A 25,177-nucleotide genomic window follows, 5' to 3' on the forward strand; every position below is an offset into this window, starting at 1 on the left:
TTTTTTGGTCACATCAACTTTACAAGACTATGTATTCCAGATCAGAGTCCTCAGAACTGATACTCACCATCCCCAAGAACACAGTGCTGGTGGTGGTACTGCAAGTGCTTTAGTGAACAGAAGTATTGCCAGCTACTGATGTGTTTCAAAAGGGAGGAAAAAACGGGTCTTTTAAAGTTTTACTAAAAGACATAGGTCTGTCTGTCTCTGAAGCCCAGTCAGCATCTTGTAGGATCAGTCCTCAAATTATTACTACTTGAGATAAGCAACTTTTGAAAGCTGTCATACTGAAGCTCAAGCTACAGTTACAGTTAAGAAAGGTTACCTTAGAATGAATATGGAGAGGCCAAAGTACAGGAATAAGGTCTAATTCTGACATGTTAGGTTCATTCTCCTAGCAGTAATTAACAACTCTTAGTACTTACCTGTCTACAGCTTCTTTAAAGCATCCTGTATGCATGTCAGCTTTCTCTGAAGTCACTGAGAACCAAACCAGATGGAAATTTTACCCCGATGTGTACTTTACCACAGCATGGATCAGTACTACCTTTAATCACAGTATTCTCTGCACTGAAAAGGGGGAATACGTCAAGTATTTTGCTAAATATAGCTACTACAGATGGCAAATATCAAGACTTTAATGACACTCACTTTTCAGTGCTTTCCATCTTCAAAGGGCTTCCCACTGGTTGACATACTTTAGAGTAATGACTATTCAAAACTGCCCTGTGAAGTAAGCGCTAAAAGTATAAAGTTGTTTTCTGGCTTTCTTCTCTCCCTTGAGTTCATCACCCCAAAACCCTTAGAATGGGGGCTGTGTTCAATCACTGCTACATAGTCCTGGCATGTTAAAAGCTGTTTCATGAAAACATGGTTAGCAGGTAGGTAGTTTTGCTGCTTGATTTGTCCAGCATTTTACTGTAAGTGAAACAACTGGCTCAGCCTCCAGGCTTGGCAGGGTAGATGCATGTCTGCCATTGTTAAGGCCTCATTCTTCCCTCTCCTCTGAGTGTCATATCCTTAGACTTCAGTGGAAGCCAGAAGGCAGAATATAGGCTTTGCATTTTGACTATAGAGTTAGCTTATCTCTCACCACTTGCATCTTGCTTTGCTGTTCTTACATGCCACACTTCATTCAGTAATACTTTTTCCTTTTAATCCAGCCTTCAAGAATGTATTTTGTAACAGTTCCCATCTATGGGATAATTATGCTTAGTTAGCTGTACTCAACAGTGATGATTTCATAACATGTCACAAACAGGTGCCCATTAAATTCCTTTATTGGAGACAGAAACATTGCATAATTACAGATTTGATGAGAAAAACTGCAAATAGTATAGACTGTTTCCACTGCTAGCAAAATACGGTTATTACAGGATTTATAGACATACAAATATAAAGTGTTTCTTTCGTGCCAGATGGTCTGTACATAACAATGCCATTAGGAGCGCTTAATTGTGCTTCTACAAAACCTTTAGAGAAGAATGAGGTAGAGTTTCCTTTAGTTTATCCAGTATTTTTCCACACATCTGTCCTTTACTGCTTTTATATGCTCACATCATTGTAAAATACCCAGTTAACTTTAACATTTGAGAAAACAGAGACCCTTCAGAGGTGTTTACTTCTCCCTCTTCAAGTTGTTAATTTCCCACTGCTTATATGCTACAATTCCAATAACTACTACTGCACCCTTCTAAATGCCTTGAAGGTAAGGTAGATTGGGATATCTGTCTTTACAAATTTACTGCTTCAACAGAAATTGTCTGCAAATAACTTCAGATAAAACTCTTACTTGTCTCCATCATGGCAAAGAACCTCTTACATTCAGTCACTTTCTACTATAGTGGCCAAGCTAGAGTCCATGCCATCTCCCCAGGAGATGGAGGGAATAGATTCACTCTTTGTCAACAATCTTGACTGTGGACTAGAGTTAATGATTTGTCTCCTACTTGCAGCTCTAGTCAACTACTGGGGCATTAGAAAATGAATATAAATTATGGGAACAGAATAAGCCACTGACCTGTAGGAAACATTTTCTCACTCTTAGATGATCTGGAGTATTACCTGTTTATTTTAATCTAATATTCTACTGTTTCATGACATATAACAGTGTGTTGCAGGTTTCAGTTAAGATACTAGGACCCACGTTATGAAAATGTAGGCACAGATGTAGGTATTTAAGCAACTGAATAAGAGCATTCTTAAATAGTAGTAGAAATCTACCATCCTGCTAGATATTTGGTATACCCAGGTAGTCTCTGTTTTGGACTGAATGAGAATGGTAATGATGTTCTTCTGACCTGTCTTGACTGACTTGGGTAATTTTACTCTCATTCCTTAGCGTAACTGTTCTGGAAACAGAAGACTTTTCACTTTACTGTTTGCTCTAGCATTTGCTGCAAGCACTTACTAAAAACTCGAGAGTGTGCTAGCAGGGTACAGTAGAGAAAAAAAACCCTGTTATTTCACCTGAAGAGGTCACAATTCTAGTGCTGACCAAATCATAATGAAGAGGAGTTTTGGCATACAGCAAGAAGGTGATTACATAAAGAATAAGAATGTTTGATTTCTCCTCATAAGCTACAGAGACATGATAGTTTAAGGTAATAGTTCAGTGATACCATATCAGAATTCTAAAATGAAAAGCAAAATTTTTATAAAAGATGCAAAATTTAAAAGATTCCATGTTCACCTCTTGATTGCTTTGATCATAAAATGATAGAAAATCTGTTCTTGCAAGATAGTACCACCTGAGATAACTTTTGAGCTCCACCATCTCACACTTAAATGACTGCTCTAAGCCTGCCAGGATCAAGTACTATGAAGAGTTAACATTATTAAGAGAACCAGCTCTTAGAAACTTTCCCAGCTCTTGCTTAGAAAACAAAAGCGCTACTCTTATTTTATCTACTACTCCCTGCATACCTCTTTGGTAAAAAACAAAAAACGACCAGTGTTGGAAAACCATTTAGAATGCTGTAGTTAACTACTTCCACAAAGCTATCTTCTCTTTTTCTACCTTAACTTTATCCAGCAGATATTTTAAAGACTTTAAAATTCTATATCAAGATCTTAAATCCTCCTGAAGATCTTCCTATGAAGAAGCTTTTTTTTTTTAAAGCATGGCATGAGAATTCAGAATTGTGTTAAAAATCAGACAAAATAAATTAAGTTTTAAGAAAAATAAACAGTATAAATTCATATTCAGAGAGAGGAACGAGGATCTAGCCATACTGTTATTAGTAGCGAATTTAAACACCATTATTTTTAGTAAATTTGGGTGTGGTTATCAAGATTTATTTCTATCTGAGCTACTAATTCCAAAATTTTGTTCTACATCTAAGGCTTGACTATTCTAATTCAGTATTGTTCCACACCCACTAAACCCTAATGTACTTGGATGTTCTAGCTCAAGGTAATAGCTAAATTAGTTTTGTTTATGGAGTTGGGGATATATTTGCCAACTGTACTATATAGATGGTACCCAGATTTTGCAACGTCAGAGAAAATATCCTGGAATTCCCATTAATAACCATCATACTCAAAGCAAGGCATGGACAGGATTGCTACAACAGTATTTTTCACCAATGCAATACCAGTACTCCCTTTTGCTGTTATGACCACAAATACCAATACTTATTAAGAAGTTACTTAGCTTAAATGATTTAGGACCTATGAATTATTTTTCCAGATGTTGAGGATAGTGACAAAATACAGTAAAACACAGCTCTTTGACACTTCCCATTGCTCACTATTGCAGTTTAGAAAATTTGTAGTCAAGACTGATAAAGAGGTCTGTCTCAGTGCTACATGACATGTACCACTAGAATGGTTGTAATCTAATGACTCTGCATTGAGGGGTACAATGCTTCCTTCAAGCATCACTTTTAAATAAGATAGTACTGTTTGAGAGGTGGAAGTGAATTCTCTTTTCAAGATCTTTCTGCATGCTACTTTATATTCTGAAGTACATATTTTACTTGTTTATGAGTTCATACAGCAAACCTTAAATGTATTTTTCATGCAAATAGCATTTTTCTCCTGCGTAATCAAGGTACTTCTATTCTAAAGCAATCCTTGAAATAATGGACTTTACACAGCATCTTCCCCTGCTGCTTAAAAAGCTTTCTGGAAATCTTATTTGATCTGTAGTGAAATAACTTGTTATGCAAAAGTTTGGATTAGAGTGAAAAGTGGTATAAATGGTAGTACTACTACTCTGCACTTACAAAGAGGTTAGATAACTTGTCCAGGGTCACAAAGCCAGTGGCAGTCTGTTCAGGCATTGTATGTGCAGGTGGTAAAGTGCAATTCCAATTCCTGAACACCTGCAAGATGAACAAAACACTTTTTTTTTTTTTTTTTTTTTTTAACTGTCACTAAAAGCAAAAAGGAATGCAAAATTTGCTTAAATGGTCACTTTTAGATATGAGACTAAGTGGCATCATGATAGGAGGCTGACGAAAAGGGGCTGCGAGTCTGTGTGGAAGGGAGAGAAAACCAGCAAGGAACAGGCCACCTCAGGGCATGCTCAGCCATCATTTATACCTGCCCACCTCTCAGTATATGAGCCTGTCACTAGAACATGAAAACTTACCATGAGTAGGGTGAATCCCATGCAGAGAGAGCCAATGTGCCATAGTCTGGCAGGCTGTGCTACCATCTCTGTATTCTATTTGACAGCAAGGCACTATCAACAGACAGTTCACACTAAGCAATCTGTTGAGATTATGCAGATTGTTTTGGAGAAGCCACTGAATTCAAGAGGGTTCCTCCTCTAATTAGGTAGCTATGAGATCAGTCCCAGCTGTTTTTCTGTCTACCTCCTTGGAAGACCATGTATTAGGCAGACATTTCAAATAACTTGCACTCCAAATTACTCTTTCAAATATCACATTTTTCCAAATTACCATTCTTCATGCTTGAGGAAAAATAAGTATAAAATTAAGTATACAGGAGAGAGTCAATGATATCTCTCTATTGAATTAGGTAAACCCTGAACAACAGTTTACCTAGAAAGAGGAGGAGTGGAGGACAGCTGCTTTTTGGCTTGAGATAGTTGAACAGGTGTAAACAACGGCTGGGCAGAGAGATCTCTCACTATCTTGCTTTTGGTCTTATCAGACTTCCCTTCTATATCCCAGAAAAATCGTGTTTGCCTTGCACTGCTACAGACTGAACAAATTATCTACCCCAAGCAGGAACCTTTATTAGCATTCTCATCAGAGTCTGTCACTGTAAATTCTCAGTGAATTTGCACTCATCGCAGTTAAGAATCTAGTTAAGTAATGCCAGTTGCTGAAGCCATAACTCCTGGCATCAGAACAGCTTGTATGAAATGCCAGTTTCATGAAAAGTTCTCTTATTTGAAGGACTTCTTTCCTATGCATGAATCATGCTCACCAAACTGAAAATTAAGGACATGCTCAATACTGAAAATAATAATCAAAAGAATGAAGGAGAGAAGAAAGAACATACAAAAATTAGAGTTCATTATTATCATTTTAAAGTATCAGTGTTTGTAAAACATAAGCATGTGAAAGGCTGAATCTCATTTGATCAACCCAATTAAACATTAAATAATTGCAGCCAATTATGCAAATATCACACAACAATATTAATTTGTTGGTCTTTTTTGAACAGTCTCAAATGTTCCTAATTTTAGACTATATTATGTCTTAAATGATCAATTAGCAGAACCATAACTAAGTGATGAAGAATGGATAATTGCCTAGTTATGATGTAACATACTCTTTCTATGTAAATCTGTTGCAATTAAACAAATAGGGCACATGGAGAAAAGATGTGCAGATGTTCTTTTACAATCTATTATTAGCTCAGGGAATACCACAGTTCCCTCCTAAATTTTAGAGGCGAAAATAGGGAGAATGCAATACCAAATACTCACTATTATTTACACGTATTATTTCTTTCCTTTGGTTAACGGGATTAAAAAGCAGGGGCAGAATGCAGGGTAGGACAGCATGCAACGCCAGAAGAATTTCCTGTACTACACTGACCCGTCAGCTCCCTTATTTAGGTTTTAAATTTTAAAATCTAGAACTTATTCACCTGGATCCCATTTAAAAACAAGCGCAACTTTGAGTTGACATAATAAGAATAAGGCAATTAACCAAGAGGTTAAACAGTTAACACATACACACTATGTGTTTTCATTCTTCTCTGCTAGAAAAGTCTAAAAGCATTTCTGTGGGTCATTCCACTTTCAACTTTGTCTCCATAAACTCAAAACATGGAGTAAAAGGAAAGGTGTCTCTCTGGTGAGTGCAGGAAAGAGTGCAAACCACAGTAAATGAAATTGCCTGGTTTCTTCACACTAAATTACTTGCACCCAATTTAAGAACAGTTTTACACAACTTTTAGGTTTACACTGCAGTAAAATAATTCTTCTAACTGGTCCTTATTCATTCTGACTAGTGAATAGATTACCACTGGTATACTGATGCCTTCATGGGGATTTTTGATATATGGTACCTGTCAACTCTATGAACATCCTGAGATGTTAAGTTATCATACAACCACTTTGCCATGTATCTGAAGTTAGATATTTCCGCTTTTTCTTTTGCTGCTGAATCTGAGATGAACATAAGGGGGAAGATTAGATAGTTCAGTAACAGGAAGCCACACGTGGTTGCTCATTACATAATCTTTAGAGAGCTCCATGCCACACTCTAGTTAAAGGCACTCTTTAGTTATGATACTTGTCTCATTGAATAAAACTCTCTACCCCACATTGCATCTTGACATATTCCCCATGTTAATTTTTCCACCCATCTAACTAAATAAAACGAAAGACTACCAGCAGCTTATAATACATAGTAAGATACTGAACAAAGACCAGCACACAATACAGATTCAAATGGCCGGAAAAGCAGACACGCGATACTATTGCTACTGTAAGTGAAACAACATTTTGTGCTTGCAGTTGTATTCTAAAGAGAAAACTATTCAACATATTTTAACAATGGTTACATTGTCAGAGAGAACCTTCAACTGTTCTTCATTAAAAGATCAGATTAGATTGCAGTGAAAGATAGTAAAATCGTGATTTGAGGGAGCAAAAGAAAGTGATGGCTAAGTAGGGGTTGTCTTTGAAATCTGACCAAAATTGAAGAGGAAAGCCATAAGGCTACTTTTTAGCAGTTGTGTAAGGCGTGGATGGTCTATTAGAAGATATATTTTGCCTTTTTAAACTATGTTAACAACTGCCAGTAACTATAAAGGACTTATAAAGCATGGGAGAGATACTGTTGGGTCTTAAAAAAAATAAAGCACTAAATATTTCCCTTAATACTGGTGCACCTCTACTGAAAACTATGGCAATAAATGTTCCACTTTTACTTCTTATAGTACTCCATTAGTGTCAATAAAGTTCCACCAGTTTTACACTGAAGTAGCACTTTGGAACATTGATACAGAATATGGTCATCCTTTTTGGCAAGTGATATCTTAAAGCTGTTCGACAAAGCTGTGTGCAAAAAGAGAAAGCTAATAAATATTACAGTATGATTGTTAGTGAACATTTGCAGAAGTTATTTCCCTAACTATGGGCTACATGCTCTGTATTGCTTCCAAATAGTATCAAGACTGCATGTGAGAGAGTAGAATTATATGAAGAAGTATGTGCTTAATCAAAAGGAAAGCAAGGTTTGTGCTATCTTGTGCTAGATATTTTCTGTTGACAACATAGCTTGTTGCTTAATAGGAAGGCCCTATTAAAGTACACGTGTCAACGGAAGCTGGATACATTTCACAACAAGTGGTGAAGGGGAGAAGAAAAACATTTTACTGATCTAAATTAGGCGACTGGATGATGAAAGAAATTCCTCAATCTAAAGATTTGGTTGCTGTGAAGAGTGGTCCAACTTTCACAGCCACAGTTGTCTAATCTTATTTTCTAGACACTCACCTGGAAGGCAACACTGTGTCAGCAGTGCCCAGCTCTGTGCTAGGCCAGACAATGGGTAATTCTTGCCTCAGCAGGGCCTGACCAAGCCCTGTAAATCATACACGGAAGGATGTATTCAACTACTAGAGGTATGCACTGCCCAAGCAGCCACTGCATATCCCCATGGAAGCAAAGGCAATAGGCCAACAGGGAGCATCTTGCAGGCTAGATCACCTCAGATAATTTTGGCCTAAAGGACAGAACTGTTATTTGACAGAGTATGCATGAGGGGATCTAGAGAGCTATGCCATCTCAGGAATCTGCCATACAAGCAGAGTATGAAAGGAAAGAGCGTATGGCTAAACCTAATTGTTTCCCAAACACAGAGCAAAAGGCAGAATAATGTCAATAGAACCCTATGGCCAGCTAACAGGCAAGGTCTTTGTGTTATGTGACAATGTGCTCTGCTGGTGATGGCAGTTAAAACAAACCAGACTGAAGAACAGTTGAAGAGCATTTTACAAGTTTTCAGACTGTACACAAGACACAAGGAGACACTAAGAAAACCATTAGGAAAGTTCTATTGCTAACATTTAGCACCTCTACCAAGAAGACAGGCTTCTACCAACAAGATTATAGTAGAAATCAAAATGATTGTGTTCACATTTGCTGGATTGTGGAAACAATCATCCTGGGGATCAAATTGACACAGAAATTATGCTATACAGTCAGCCACAGAAGTTGTCTTTATTCATGTCTGTTCTGTCTGGAGGGTCTGAACTCTTCCACCTTCACGACACCAGCACTGCCCAATCACTGTCTTCTCTTCCATACTGAAATGAAGCAAAAATGAAGTTTAAGAATAAAAATTTAAAGTAACAGTGTACAATTACAATAACTTCTTAGGTCTATCCTCATAAAGATCCATATATACCACCTGATAGTAGTTTACTTTATTTCTTATGCCTTTATTTCTGTCTTTGATTTGAGTAAAGCCTAGAGGCAGCTTAAAGTTTTATCCATCTTCCAATAAGTAGACTAGGAAGGGATGATATTGATACTCACTAGAGATGATACAGTATAGTCCTGCTTCACTAGAGCCTTCCATCAATTTAATATAATTATTCCCTGAGGTCAGTTCACTAATTCATTCATAAGTATGCTCAAGCTCCAATAAACAAACACATTTGGTTGTATTTATTTTTATTTTCAAGGTGGCTTTTTATTGCAGGATTCTGATTGAATGTGAAACAAAACCCATCACAAATACCACAGAGTACAATTAGAGAGAATTGTAACCCACATAAAACAAGTCATCTTTCCATACGCAAATCAACAGGATCACCGGGCAGAAATGAAGGCAACCTACCACATGGAGCTGTATCCCTTCCAGGGGAGGATACAGTCCCAAGGCAGCACTTTTGATTGTTAAACTGGCTCCATGTTCTAAAGCTCTTTGTCACCAGTGCTGTAAACAATGCTCCAGTGAGCCCCAAAAACGCACATATGGCTCAAGTCTGTAAGTAAAGCAGAGGTGAACAGACTAGTGGCAGATGTAAGTTGGTAGCCCTTTCCCTCATAGTACCATGTTCAGGGAGTTTGAAAACACTTTTCACCAAGGAATAAAGACTGGTTTTAGAGTCTTTATGTAGGCTGAAAGGGTCACTTGATAATTTCTCTAGAGAGGACGAAAGGAAAGTTCATCCAATCTAGGTTCTGCATCAGCAGAAAAGGAGATAAAGGGATGTTAAAACAGGGAAAAGACAACAGCTCCAAATGAAGATGAGCCAGAAAAACACACTTCTAGATCCACAAAGGAATGATGCTCAGTGTGCTTGTGTTTTACTCTTTTCTTCAGCAGGTAAAATCTCTAAATGACCTCCACATGTATCACATCTACTTTTTTTTTTTTTTTCATTACTAATTCTGCTGCTACCGTTCTGCAGTCTGCAATGTGGTTGACTAAGCACTGGTATGGTGCTACACAGGACCTTGGATGATTTACTTGTTCAAAGGATTTCCAGCTTACATTCCCAGATATCAGTGTGGTTGCCTTGGGAACTCTAACCAAGGAAAAGCAGATGTATCATTAGTTTAACTACAAAGCACTGGATTACCCTCATATGTGAGGAAATTTTGCTGAGGATGGAGACAAAGAGAGAAAAAAGAGATGTCTTTGACCCTCATATCACTGCTTCTCAGAGAAAAGGTGGCACTCCCACGTCCCCCAAATCCAAAAACAGACAAAGGCCAGGGAATTATTTGTAAGTTTTGCTGGCTTTAGGTAGTAATATCATCTAATGCTCTGAAGCTGACTTTGCAAGGGTTGGTCTGAGTTGCCATTTGACTATGGTTTCAACTTGCTTCCAGAATTTAAAGGGGAATGAAGATGCTATACCACAATCAAGATGTTTTCATTCCAGAAATAAAACCAGATTTACCTTCCTTTTCTAATTCTATCAAAGATTTTGTGACCTCAGGCTAGTCAATCCCATCTCTCTTTTGCCTCACCAGAGGTCCTGCTTTGTAAAAATTAACACATACATTCTCCTTCCCTGGTTGTTTTCCGCTGGCCTACCCATTTAGATTGTGCCACTATGAGAAAGACAGGGTTTTTGCCTAAATATCTGCTCACTGCTGTCTTGACTGCAGTGTTTAAATGTATTTGATATAATGTAGTATAAACAATATATCTTGCCTTCTATCCATCCTTTCCAAGTTGCATCCTGGTCTACACTTTAAAGGGTATAGCAAAAGCTTGTTTATTCCCAAAGCATGGAATGCAAAACCACAAAAACATCTGAGTGGTATTTCAGCGAGCATATTCCCAGAGAGAAGAATCTCATCTCTAAATCTTCTAGCTCAAGGGGTTATAGAAGACAGTGTACTATGACTAATTCATTCATAAGCACACCATTAATGTATACAATGTAAATTGTTTAATCTAAAATCTTTATTAGTTTTTAGTAATCATGATTTCCACTCAGTGATAGGAAGGCAAATGTATATCTCATTGCTGCTACTGCCTCTCTCAACTGGCATGAGAAATGGAATCAGTTCTGCCCATGAGTTTCTAATTTGTCACTCTAGCTCTAGTTCCACTGAACAGCTGTTCAAATCAAAAGAAATCCTGTTGAACACAGAAGACTTGCAAAAGAACAATGAGCAGCATGAAAACAGACTTGGAAACACAATAATGAAGATAATCTGAAAATGTTAAAAAAGACTACATTGTACACAAGGGAATCAGTATAATGATATTGGATATGGAGCCTTGCACCTCTTGGTCACAGTTTCAAATGCAGAACAATGTTGATACTGAGAATTTTTACTTTTTTACAAATGTCCATTGTCCAACATGAGATGGATACATTGCCCTAGTTCAGGCAACAGCACAGCACAGAGACCAAAGTTGTGATTGGCTGTATTTCCACTGCATTTTATTCTTCAGGAATTTAATGTTCTTTGTAATAACCACCTCATCCTGTCCAAATGATATGACAGTAGTCCAATGATACTGCAAAGAGATCTTTTTTTTTTTCCCCTCCTGTAGAATACATAAAAGATCTTTGTGAAAGATCCTGAAAACTCCCCTGACATTTTAAGAATATTACATGTTCCATTTTGTGTGTTGCAGCATTGTTTTCTGTATGACAACCTGGGCTCCATTTGGATATGAGCTCATCTCTCCACAGATAAAAAAGTACAGAAACACAACCAGCAACCACGGATTGATTCTTAAAGAGGAAGCAGCCATCATTCTCTTTAAAATCATGTTTCTAATGATGAAGTATTCTAACCCTCCTGGCTTTTTTAAAGGAAGAAAACACAGAAGTAAACATATACATAGTAGTCCAGCACTTTCCAGGAGTGATGGATTTACTCTTGGCATGTAAATAATGAACATGTGGTATGTACATTGTTGAAAGACGAAAAAGTCCGTATGCATAGTTGAAAAGTAAAAAAGTCCAAGAAAGATAATGGTTAGAAGCAGTCCACACCTTTTCAGCCTCCTCCTGAGCCTTGGTTGGGGATGGAAAAGCAGGGTGAGCAGGGAGACCATGGGAGAAAGCCTCAGGGAGCAGGCTGGATAAATTTGTCTTAATAATCCACCCACTATCTATTGGCCAAGGGAGAAAGACATTCCAGTGTTGTCTTCTGAAACAGAATTCTGGATTTCACAAGCCATTCTTCTAGAGAAGGCACTTGCTTCTCTTATGACACAAATTGCTAAGGCAGTACCTATTCCTACACATAACACTCAACGAGGTGCTAGAACTGGCCTCAACATTTTCTGATGCTGAGCTGTTCCATGACTGCAATTAGAAGGGATCAATGGAGACTCAAACTGATTGTAAATTGTTGAAGGCCCTAACATATATTGCAAAATCATCACCTAGATATCAGAAGGTAACACAGGAGTTACACAAGTGTTTTTAGACATTAAAGATAGATACTTGACATACTAACAAGATGGCTTTAATACAGAGCAGAGAGCTATGGAAACAATGATCAGTATTGAAAAGTGTATAATAAATCTGGACATATGAAAACAAAAATAAAGTGATGGACACCAACTGTTATTTTAGAGAAGTGTATCAGGCACTTGGCATGAGGAAGATGAAATAAAACTGTGGTATGTAGTGGGATTCTGGAGAAAGGCTACTGTGTATTCTCATATAGTAAGATGATAAAAATGTTACATGTAACTGAGTTGAGAACATGGAATAGTAAGCAATAAATGCCCTCAGTAAATAATAAAATCTAGAACCAAAGATGCCTATGCTTCTTCTCAGCTATCAGTCCTCCCGTTTGAAGAGAAAGACCCAGATCCCAAGCCATTGCAGTTGGTACAGCTGAAAAAACAGAAACATGATGGGTGAGTGTCTCTTTTTGCCCCCATGAAAGTTGGCTCAGTCTTCAACACAAAGGTACCAGAATATCAGGAATTCTGATTTCCTCCCTGAGTTGCAGACAGAATGTCCAATACTATTCTAAAGAACAAGAGATGCTGATCCCATGTCATCCTCCTAGAGAACAGTTAAGTGCTCTTGCTGCATCATTTGAGTTACAAGTCTTAGGAGGGCAGGGAAGCCGTTATGCTGGAGACCAGCAGCTTTGAAAGGTAAAAACATGTAGAGAAACAAGAGTACAAAAGAACTACCAAAATGATATGAGATAGACTGACTACTCCTTGTCTAAGACTGCTTCACCCTACTTGAATTAAGCAATGAAAAAAAACTTGCAATGAATAGAAATGGATTTACACGTGGACTGCAATATAGCACAAAATGCTAAATAAATAACATTACATAAGTGAACCTGTTTATCATGGGATTTTAGGTGGGTCAACATATGACAGCAGACTGCAATTCATGAGTAGTTTGGGGTTTCATCAGAAGAAACCTGTGTGAGATTATTTCTACACACTAGTAAAGGGCCTGTAAAATGGAAAGAAAAGTCAATTTTAGGATTCTTTCTTAAAAAGTTCTGATAATTTTATGGGATTCATAGAGTTGCTGTGTGGTACAGTACATCTCATAATCTTTCAAGAAGATTCTTAGTTTAGGGCTTACTGGCAGGAAGATAAAAATTTTAGTACCAAACCTGAGAACATCTTGAGCCAAAAGCTACAAATGTAGAACAGTAACCATCAGACTTGATTTGAAGAAATCATGACAATACTTCAAAGCAGCTGCTATCAGATTTTAAATAAATGGTCTTGTAACTTGTCAAGACCTACTCCTATCCCCAATTGCCCCACACCATAAACTACACTAAAAAAGGAAAAGAGACAGGAAACTGAAATAAGAAAGGCCATCACATGCTGCTCACTGACTTTACCTGTAATGGTATTGACTGCTATGCCCAGACATGGAGGTCAAGCACAGATTCCAAATAGACTTTGATATTTAGCAAATCACAGAGTAAGGAACTGTTTTAAGAAACAGAAGTTTTAAGTTAAGTTAACAGTTTTAAGAAGTGACCATGTGATTGGAAAGATGCTGAGAAACAGAAATGATCAGTTGGCTGCGCCCAGTGAGTGCTTACTACTTCACCCATCTCTTTACTGATTAGTCTATATTCATTTGTGATTGTGGTTATTAAGATGCTTCATAATGTTATTTTTTTCCCTTAAAAAGGAATCTATAACAACAGTACTGGATTTCACTGATAACAGTAATATCTTACAACTCTCATCCAGCTTCCAAGATGAACAAGGAAAAAATATATCTCTCTCCATCCATATCACACTTTCTCAAGGGAAAAAAAAAATAATAGAATAACCACAAACAAAAGAGCGTATATGAATATATAATGGTGCCAAAGCACCACTATTAAAAATATTTTTTCTGATGTTTTCAAATGTTCACCTTTTATTATTTTATCTGGTTAAAGAAGAGGAAGCACCTTACCTGTATATCACTCAGCTTATTCAGGAAACGGGTTGCTAACTGAGGTCCATTCTCCATAGTTGGAATGTGCAAATGCTGACATTGAATACAGAAAGGGGGGAGGGGGGGGAATGGAGAGAACAACATGAAATAATAGCTTTTTGTACACATGAATACCTTAGGGTCACTAAGATTTTAAATACTTATCAAGCTTTCAAGCTCGATAAATACTTATCAAGCTTACAAATAGGCAAGGATTGTTGTAAAGTTTTTTACAGGAAGGCATGCTGAGCCAGTGAAAAGTTAGATTAGTTGAACTGTTACGCTGTTTTTAAACAAAGGTTAATCTAAGCCTTCCAACGTGGAAGGTATATTGTACAGGCAAGAGTTTATATATACAACACTATATACAGTATTTAATTTCAAACATAACAGATACATTTATAGTACTTATCACTCAGCACCTTGATGTCTCTTATTATTTTAGCATCCGATAATATCAATACATTTATTCCAGTTTATTAATTCAAGAAGTATCACCTAACAGACATTTACTGTAATTGTCATATTTAATGGAACAAAGCACATCCATATAATGCAGCTGCAATAACCCAGCCTTCTGAATTAAGTTTGTGCTGGCTAAATAGCATCAAGTCATCTTAACAGTCTGAATGCCTGTGGAATTCCACCTGTGCAGGAGAAATCTCCCATATGGTGTATAGTAGGTGGAAGCAGCTGTGTACACTCCTGAAACAGCTCTTCTATCAGAACTGGATTCCCTGCAAAGAGGGGTGAGGAAGAGATGAACTTGAGAAGGAAAGAATGCAGTGGCTCAGAAATTCGATTCCTTGCTGAAGTCTTTCCTCTCCTCACCTTTCCCAGGTGCCTTAACTTAAGAAAAAATGTTCAATAAATGAAATGTAGGAGAATGTATTTTTCTATATTTTAAAACAGGCTGGAAGCTCAGAACTACTTTTTAATTTTTTTTCCTTTTTCCAAGAATTGAGATTTTATTATTTTAACTATTAAAAAACCTCAGAAGATGAGAGGGAAAGTTCTATTCTGACAACATAGCAATAATTCACTTGGTAAACAACATACTGATACTGTGCATCTTTCCAGGAGCCTCTGGCAGCACTCCTTTTCTATCTTATTTGTGTTTTGTTTCAGCTGCAATTAATTATGATCAAATTCTGAAGAAAGAAGGAAAGGGGGGAAAAAAATAAAAAGAGAGACATTTTCTTACCTTGCCCTTATATAAAATTTTAGAGATAGGACATACAATACAAGCTGTTCCAGCACCAAACATCTCCTTTACTCTGTTTTTTTCCAAGGCAGCTGTCAGGTCACTCATGGTGATGTATCGCTCAGACACTTTAAATTCTCCCTGCACAAGAAGAATCAACCATAAAAATTGTAAGAAGTTTAAAAATAGTTTTCATTTTTTTTTCTATGTGGAAACTTCTCAACTAGAACTACTAGCCTAGTGGCGATCAGTCAAGTTTTGGCTGTGATCTTGTGATCTTTTCAAACCTCCCAGTATCACACAAGATAGATTCTAATCCAAAGAATGACCTTCAAGGAAGCCAGTGGTTTGCAAGATACAGTGCTGATGGTAAAGTGGCACTTCCCTCTGATTTGGTACAGAATATCAATATTGCATTAGGGAATAACACAGTAGAATTTGTCATGAGTTATGTGACACAGGATGTGACTACTCATGGTCTCTAGCATGCTAGAGTTTGTACAAAAATTACTCAAGAGAGCTTTGCATCCCACCCTCAGACAATTCCTAAACAAAATACATTCTGTTAATTCCACCTGCAATGACAATAAGATGTAATATATTTCTTTAATCCCCGGTGAAAGTTCACACTGTAGCCTGCACACAGCTGTCACATACAAAAATTAACAGTACTGCAGGTACGAGTAAAGCAATTCATATTGGACAGTTTTAACATAGGAAGTGTTTTACGTTCTACAAGTGTTGAAGAATGCATAGCAACTGATTGAGGGGATGTGTTTAAAGAACAAAAATAAACATCAAACTTTGAAATTTTCATTTCATGGATTTATGTGGACTTTATTGTCCTATCAGACCAAACTAAAGCTTAGCCCTTGGTTTATATGCAAGCTTTTTAACATGAAACAGAGATGTTTACGGTAGCAGAAAACATGATTAGCTCTGGAGAGGACAGCATTTGGAGAGAGAGGCAGGGATACCATGTAAGTGGAGTTTCGCTTAGGTTAGGGAATGGAGGTCAGGAAGAAGAGAACAACCTTTGTGAGAGTAGAAGACACCTGATTATTCAAGAGGACTGAGGTGAGAGTCTGGTATCTCACAAAAAGCCCTATCAACTGCGAATATCTGTGCTGAGAAGTGAGCATGTATATCTGTGCTAGGGGAGTACCAATACGAATAAAGACGCATAAGAGTTCAGTGCGGGTCAAAAAGTGGCACACGTGTGCCACAAAGTACATGCCTAGCTCTCTTCACTGAAGGTTAGATTTAAGTGACAAAAATGTGAACTGTATTTCAGGAAGTCTTTCAGCTACAGGTGGTTGAAAGCTGAGTTAATACCAGGTGGAAAGTATAACACGAGCCTGTGTTATTCCTGTTACTCCTCCCTAAACATAAGCCTGACCAAAACCAGGAGACAGGATACTGGGCTTGATGAGCCTTTAGCTGTACAGTAGTCTTATCCAAAATGCAATAAAAGCTTTGAATACAGTACAGGCAGAGTGAACAGTTTGCTACATTTCAAGATATAAGGTAGTCTCAAGTGTCTAAATAAGTACTTTGATGGCTACACTACAAAACTGGAACCTGGAAGCAGACATATGACTTCAAGACTGTGGCTGGATTTTAGACTGCATGCTAGTTATTAGAAATAAGGGTGGAACCACGAGAACTAAGTGGAGAAATAGTGTGCTGATGACTGAAGTATAGCTGTGGTCATGCACAGTAATTTTTTGCTTCCTTGCTTTAAGTTGCTGGTACCAGTGGTTTTAACGAGAATTTTCATGTTAAATACTACATGGAGCTACTTTAACAAGCTTGGTATTGTTCTGTGTAACAGGTGTGGGTATTTTGATGATGTTGTTGGGAATCTATCAATTAGCATGCTCTTAGTTCACATTTAAATTAAGGTATTTGTCCGGATCAGTTGAACTTCAAGATACTGAGCACCAGGAATGTTTGCTTTCGTCAGTGTAGTTGAAACCATTACGGCCAAGGTCAAAACACTCACCCAATCGCATGCCAGATCCAAAATGCTTTGTCTTGTCACTCCTGGAAGGATGATGCCATCTAAAGGTGGGGTTGCCAATTCATTTTCTGTCAAACACAAGAGAAATAGAAACACTGGTTGAAAAACAAAGAAACTGATATCACACCAAACATGAAAATTAAAAAGAAGTCGAATTATGTCAGAAATGTTCCCTACCCAGTAAGATGCAACATTTGTCAGAGTTCTATAAGAACACAGGTTACACAAATTCAATTCCAGTAAGTTGTTGTTGAGTGTTTGTAATCTGTTGAGTACACTTCAGTGGGTGGGGAAGAAACATATTTAATACATCAATAAATACGTGGCTTAAAGCCTAGTAGTAGGTTTTATTCCTCAGTGTATTATGGATTCACTACTGGGAACCACTGAATGGCTCAGTCTTCAAAATCAGAATAGAGTCACAAGGGAAAGCCATGCCTAATAATCCCAGGGCAGATCATGACTTTCCCTGAACTGCTTTACTTAATTTAGGAATATGGGGTTTAGTACACCTACTTTGTAGCATTAATATGAAACATCTACCAGAAATTTTGAGGCCCATTTACTGAACAAGCAAAGCAGTGGAAACCTTGTCAAATTCATCTTGACAGGAGACTTCCTTGATCATCTTTTGCCTTAGTCTAGACATCCTTTTTTTCCCCTACTTTTCTTTTTACACAAAAAGAGCAGCCCTAATAAAATTCCAAAAGCACTAACAATTCAAATTGTTCAACTACTTTGGTTTGTATGCCTGTATTTCTGGTTTGTTTTTGAAAAAGAACATTAGATAAATGTTCATCTCACATAACTAGTGAAACAGTAGATAAATGGTAATCCATACTTGATAAATACTTAAATTACAACACAGAAGTTTGTAGTCATTGTTCTTCCATCTGACCTTTGCATCAAATTAATCTTTCCCATTTTAAACCATCACGCAGTATACTCAGTGGTTTGCATTATCAGAGAATACTGTCTCCTTCAGACAGCCAGGCTCTTTTAAGAATCTCAAATTTGCACTGAGAAGTGAAGACATCCACAGTCTTCCAGTAATACTCTTCATATTTTTTTTCTAACCATTTTCTCTTCCCAATGAGAATCCATTATTTTTCTTGATCTTATAAGGATACTATCCTGCTCATTAAATCCATAAACCATTAAGTCTCTTGATTCATTTTTACCTAGGTCACATAAAAGAACAAGATATGTATCTTCATGTTCTTATAGTGCCCCCTTATCCCTACCCACAAAAGATCACTGAACCCAGGCCTGTTTAAACCAGTCTCAAAGGAGAAGCTGTTTTAAAAATGTTTCTGTAAGTCCTGTGAAAACTTGCAACTGGGTAGAAGAGAGAAACAGGGTATTCATCCTTGGACTGAGAGAACAGGTTGAGTTCAGCTGTATAATACTCCATTTTCAACAGTCAGCTAGATAATTTTGTGCACAAACACTGTGTGCCAGCCACTGCATACACAGCTCTGGACTGACTGCAGCATGGACTCTCTCCTGCTCTGTAAAAGGGGGCTTTGGGAGCTGGGATGGCATAGGGGAAATGAAGGATAAATAAATGGAATTGTTAATTGAATCTGCTACTCACTGTCCATTCTCTCAGGAAATGTCTGTTACTTTTTAATGTGGCCACCTCTGGATTTACTCTTTTGGAATAGAAGTTTTTCCTACCTGTACTTTCATGTTCCTTTCATGAGGATCCATACACACATAAGTAATAGATGTAATCTGCCTCCCAATATGTATAAAAAAGCTGACCTAGAACAGGCTATATATTCTGCTCTGGTTTGACTAACCAATAGTGCCATTCCCTAACCTATCCCAGACTCCTAAGTACAGCAGTGGTCTCTTCTTTCTCATACAGTCAGGAACAATAGATTTTCTTTTTTGGAGTCTGTCTAGCAACACTCCTTATCTTGATGCATGTCTGGTCCTAATTCTGGCACAACTATCAAAAGAAGAGGACTTAAAAGCTTCCCATGAGCCACAGGGCTCACCTCATTCTGAACAACCGAACACCTGATATTCTGCATTTGTGATCCAGTCATATACAAATGCTCCCCTTTCTCTAACAGAAAACTTCAAATAATGTGGACCTTAATACCAAACATTGTGACTACAAACCACATAATGTTCTCTGTCTGGTGATGTTGCCACAGATCTTGGTCAGGATCTGTTTAAGCTCAACAACATATATTAATTGATGTGAGCTAGTTTGAAAAAGTGCCAGGCCAAACCAGCCGCCAAACAGCACCGAGCAGACAGGACATGGGAGTCTCAAAATGTTTCAAACAGCCTGCTCTGTAGAATTTTGTCAGGCATACATATGATGCCTACCAGCCTGGGGCCACCCAAGGAACATCTGCTCCCCTGGTATCCGGCAGAAATGATAATGCTATACAACATGGCATGCCAAAAAGCTCGTCCTCTCTGTGAATTGATGCCAAACCAGGCTCCATATGACATCAGTTTGTCCATCTCCAAAAAAACAGACTGTGAGCTCAGACTCCATTTGCCTTCAGAATTATTTTGATGGGCTAGAAGCCTTAAAATGTATAGCAGCAGAAAGCGAGGGAAAGGCATTTGAAGGAAAATGTCAGGGTTTCTCTTCAGTTGACTACTGTTACTGTTATAGTAGTAGCACTATCAGTCCAGTGCTCCATTACACCAGGCATGGTATAGGCATGCTGTAACAATGGAACTCCATCAGGGGATTTTTTTAAATGAGGTCTTGCCTATTTCACAGTTTCAATTGTTACACATCTGTATTTATGAACATAGGGCAGATAAGATTCCAAACATGGGATGCCTTCAGTACTAGTCATGCTATAACAATGCTGAGAGATTCACCAAAATATATTTAACAGATACCAAATGAACTTCAGAGTCAAGGAGAACCCAGAAAACCCTGATCTTGCTATTATTAACAGCTGACTTCCTCTCCCAGTTTGTTCTGGACCTTTCTATCTCTTTCTCCTTATTTCCCTCAGGCTTTTATTCCACTCTCCCCTCATGCAATCACTCTCTTTGCACCTCTGACAATTTACTTTCCTCAATCACTTTCCCCTCCTTTTCTTTTTCTGCCATCTCATTCATCCACTGCTCTCCCCTCCATGCTATTGCTATGGCTTTCTATTAGAGCAGAAAGTACGATCCTTATTCTGTTAGTAGTCTACTTGTACAAGATACTTCTGCAGCACAAATAACCCTCCACCTACAGAACACTAAGAAAACTTGCCTGATATTTTACCTGAGTGTTCCAGAGAATCTTTTAACATATTTGGTTTTTAATTTATGTAAGCTATTTTGAAGTGGGCACTATTAATCCCCATTTTAATAACACCACAAAAATATTGAATAATGCCTGAATGCTATTCACAATGCCTTAACGTTAAAGTTAGAAGTAGAGCCCAGATGGTTCCAAATCATTTTGAAGAAACTGCATTTTTAGAAAGTGCACACAGATTTCATAGTTAGCAACCTTCAGGTTAGACATATGTTTAAATTTTAAGGTTTTCCATAAAGTCAAGCTTATATTTTAGGCAGAAGAACAGACATTATTAAAGGAAATTACTTTCAATGTTAACAGCTTCTTGGGATTGTTATGTGCACTGAAGAGGCAGGTGGAAGGGGCTGTAGAGTGACCAAAATTTTTACTTTGTGAACATAAACTGTAAATAGTATTTATGAATGACATAACACACTCCTGAATTTATGCAACAGCAGGGATCCGGATTTGGTCATATTATAAACCTAGATTATAAAGCTAGAGCATCAGTGGGTATACAAGATCAGCACAGAGCATGTCATGCTATTTTACCAGAAATTGAGCAGTTTCCTCCCCTACTCCCTCCTCAATGTTACAAATAAAACATTTTTCCAGGCTCCTCCTGCCACCCAAGACAACATGTCATGTTTAGTCACAATGCTGTAACTGAAAATACATAGCAAAGGCTTGCAAGAAAAACCTGCTCTCATTGGAAGTATAGATGTTCTTTAGTCTAGTCTTTACTGGGCTGGGTCTTTGATTTGTTATAAATCAAGGAGAACAGTTCAGACTACTTCTGAACATACAAAGAAGGGCATTTTCCTTTTGATGATGATCTGCAATTTCTGCCTCACTGTTTTTATGTTAGATCCCTCTCTCAGCTGCAGAATTTGCATAACAAAACAAAACCACAGCCTAAGTAAGTATCCTTTGTGAAGTGACAGAACATAATGGCAAACACTTTTTAAATCACAATGTAAAGCCATAGGCAGATATGTGATGACACACATTGGCAACAAGAGTGATTCTCAACCAAAGATATCTTAATATAAGCATTAATCAACACACTGGAAAACACCAAAATACTCCAATGATGCTAATGACCACGTCATGTGAAATAGCAGGTTTGCCAGTATACAGTTAGCTTGGGTGGCATGAATTACAAGTTGTTTGCTACAGCCACCTCACAATAGTACTATTCAGTAGTGCACTGGTAACACAGTGATTGGCAGATCTTTGGAACAGTACGGTGCTGCAGCTGGATAATTCCAGCATATTCCTGGTTTAAGGACAATGAGAACATTGATTTCTAATTATGTCCCCCCTTCTGTGTCCTTTCCCTGGGCAGAATGAGCCAAAATCTATTTTCATGTCTCTCCAGCAAAGTTACACATGGTATGAATTTGGCCATCTATCTACACCGACAAGTCTACTGCTGCTATAACAACAACAACAAGATTTCTCGTATTTATAGTTTCATTCAAAAGACTTCACAGACTCATTCAGCACTGAGGGAGTATCATCCCTGTTCTTACAAAAATGGTGAAGATTTTGCAAAAGAACAAGTAATGACACTGGAGATGGGAGTCAGGTAGCTGGATTTCCATTACCCTACACTATCCAAAGCACACTGTTGTCCCCACAGAATGTTGCCTCTGTACTGCAGCTGAGCACTGTCAGAAAAATGTCAGTTTTCAAGGGTACCTATGGCACTATGACAAAATCAGAGTCTGAACCCGGCATCTGCTGCCATGTAAAAAATCAATATCACTTAATTTTCATGGACAGCCATCACTCATGCAAGTCAGGAGGTGTCCTTTTATTCACTTGCCTATACATTGCCTCAGTCTTTTAAGGAGTCAGTCATGTAGTCTTCCCAACCAGTTCTCAGGTGCAGCTACCACTTCTCAAGCACTGAATACTTGCATGCTCAATGGGTGTTTCTGAGATGCCTAAATAGTTAGCTGCTCATTAACTAGATAGTTTTCTAATCAGCATGTACATTGCTCAGAGATAACTGTGGGTACAAAGAGGTAAAAATGGCTTCAAGAATGATGGTGTATGTTGAAAGCATCATTTGAACATTAGCTGAAATGTTTATCTCTCTCTCCCTCCACTCAAAAACACTTCAAATTCTTCAAAGAAAGAGCCAAGTTCTTCATCAGCTGGATGCTGAAATACTTTTGGTTATGCTTCAGGAACATTTGACTTGCCATAGAGTGATGATGGAAGCCACTCATGCCCAACGCCACAGAGTTTGAAGAGTCTGTCTTTAGTATGTCTGCATTTTTTCTGACCCAACACCTCCTTCAAGATCAAGCATGCTGCTAGAGTTGACACCAAACCTGCAGTGTGACTTTGTGTATGGCTAGACTTAGTATGTTATCAGTAGGCAGTACTCACAGCTGCTCCAGAATCTCCTCTTTCACAATGGTGTAACTAACAGTCACCTATGGGTTTTCAGAAGAGAATAACCACTTCCTTTGTTAAATCGTCTTCACTAAGAAGATTATGATCTGCACTTTAATAATAATTTTGTGGATTATGGTCCCAACTGTCTACTCTGTTAGAGTTTTCATGTTTTATGTTACTATACCTCCATCTTCATTTATCCAGTAGAGAAACAGATTCATTGTTCCAACTTCAGTTATTTGGTGATCTTCTCCATAAAGCCACAAAACCTGCTGGCAGCCTAACTCCAGGGCTTCTTGCTGTGCATAAATAGAAGAACCATAATTCCTTCCAGAAACAAAAAGAAAGAGCAAACAATTATGAGGATCTGGTTGGGTATTTTCTCATTTCTGTGCAAGGTTTGTGCACATCTACCTTATGAGCAAGTGCTCTACACAGTCACTACTTGTCCCTGGAATATTTCCCTTGCAAGTACTCTACTAGCATTTTACTAGATCATTTGTATCTACAACCCAAAAACTTTGAAGGGCTGAACAGCATCAACAGCTCAAACATATCCATCCAAATTGCCTTAAAAATACATCTTGTTCCATTCTCTGGACATTCTAATCATTGCAATTAGATACCTTAGGAAAGCATTTGTCTTTATTTAGCAGTTGGCATCCTGGAGAGAGAGAAATTCCCACCCAGCTCATGGTTTTAAAAAACCCAAAACAAAACCATCTACCTCATCTCCTGTATGTCAGATGAACCTCTTGGAACACAAAAATCACCAGAGGAAAGTGATTTCTTTTTTATTAAAAGACATTCACAGAACTAGTAGCTACAGGAGCTGCAGATGGGCCTTGATGAATTTCATATCCTCGAGGAGTAACTGTTTCCTAAAATACTGCCTCCAGAGTGAACCTGACTGAAGGTGTTTACTCAGTAGCTGCTTTGAGGGGGGGAAAAACCCTTTCACTTCTGATATTCAACAACCATCAAGACACAAAGTCAGCAGCTAAAAAGTGCTGACCATGCTGGAGTTAAATTCTCATGTCTGGGCACAAATCAAATAAGCAGTGACTCCAGACCATTCCTTTCTTCACAGTTGACGTATGAAGGATGCACAGGAAAAAATTAACATATTTCTAAAACTAGGCAAAAACAAAGAGTAAAGGGCTCAGAATATCACACTGAACAAAGGAAAGCTGTTTCCTTGCCCTTTGAATATTCTGCTAGCTCAGTTGAGCAGCACTTGACAACTACTAACTTCCTGCCTAGAAAAGAAACTCCCAGGTAGAGACAGTCAGCTTCATTTACACCAAAGACCAAGAATGTATAATCAAGTCATTTATTTAGCGACATCCATGTTGCTTGCTCCAGTCAAGTCCTAAGCAGCTTCACTCTACAAGTCAAGTACTTGGATACTAACAATTATGTTTCTATCTAGTGCTTTGGCCTAGTTCAGCACAAAACTGCCAGACTATGGTCAAGTCAATGCAGATAATTGTCTCGTGCTTTCCCTTAAACACCCATACTCCCCTAGCTAACTGTAGATGGCTTGTCAGGACAGTCTGCCAAGGAAGGAGGTCAGCAGTCAGTGCGGCTCACTGCCCAGCTGGCAACAGGCTGCTATACTGAATGCTGCATCACAGAAGTGATATCTTTAGTGTCAACTTCTGCAAGGGGAATGGCCAAAGTATTACATGGACACCTTCCAGGTCCAGTTCCTCAGCTTGAGATGCTGCAAAATTGCCTCTGCAAATAATCCACTTGACTATAATATCCAAACAAATTATGCAACTGAATTGTATAAACAGTATTTGCAAAGTACAATTCTGAAATTTTTTTATAGTATGTTGTTTAACCGCTACATTTAATACCTCTTCTGGATTAGATACTTCACTAAAAAACAAATCTTCCTTTGAGCTAT

The 25,177-nt window shown here is 38.0% G+C and overlaps 1 protein-coding gene across 2 annotated transcripts in view; it reads right to left on the reverse strand.

Moving 5' to 3' along the window:
* Window positions 1-1,262: 1,262 nt before the first annotated feature.
* Window positions 1,263-25,177, reverse strand: part of BCAT1 (branched chain amino acid transaminase 1) — a 67,040-nt gene continuing 43,125 nt past the window's right edge. For both annotated transcript variants that reach the window (XM_074871436.1, XM_074871435.1), the window contains 5 exons: window positions 23,447-23,589; window positions 17,556-17,641; window positions 15,551-15,691; window positions 14,326-14,400; window positions 1,263-8,742 (listed from right to left, as the gene is read on the reverse strand). In XM_074871436.1, the coding sequence (XP_074727537.1) occupies window positions 8,701-8,742; window positions 14,326-14,400; window positions 15,551-15,691; window positions 17,556-17,641; window positions 23,447-23,589 (487 nt within the window). In that variant the 3' untranslated portion in view covers window positions 1,263-8,700. The remainder of the gene's footprint in view (window positions 8,743-14,325; window positions 14,401-15,550; window positions 15,692-17,555; window positions 17,642-23,446; window positions 23,590-25,177) is intronic.

Source organism: Strix uralensis, chromosome 5 (genome assembly GCF_047716275.1).
Source record: "Strix uralensis isolate ZFMK-TIS-50842 chromosome 5, bStrUra1, whole genome shotgun sequence".
Taxonomy (NCBI): domain Eukaryota; kingdom Metazoa; phylum Chordata; class Aves; order Strigiformes; family Strigidae; genus Strix; species Strix uralensis.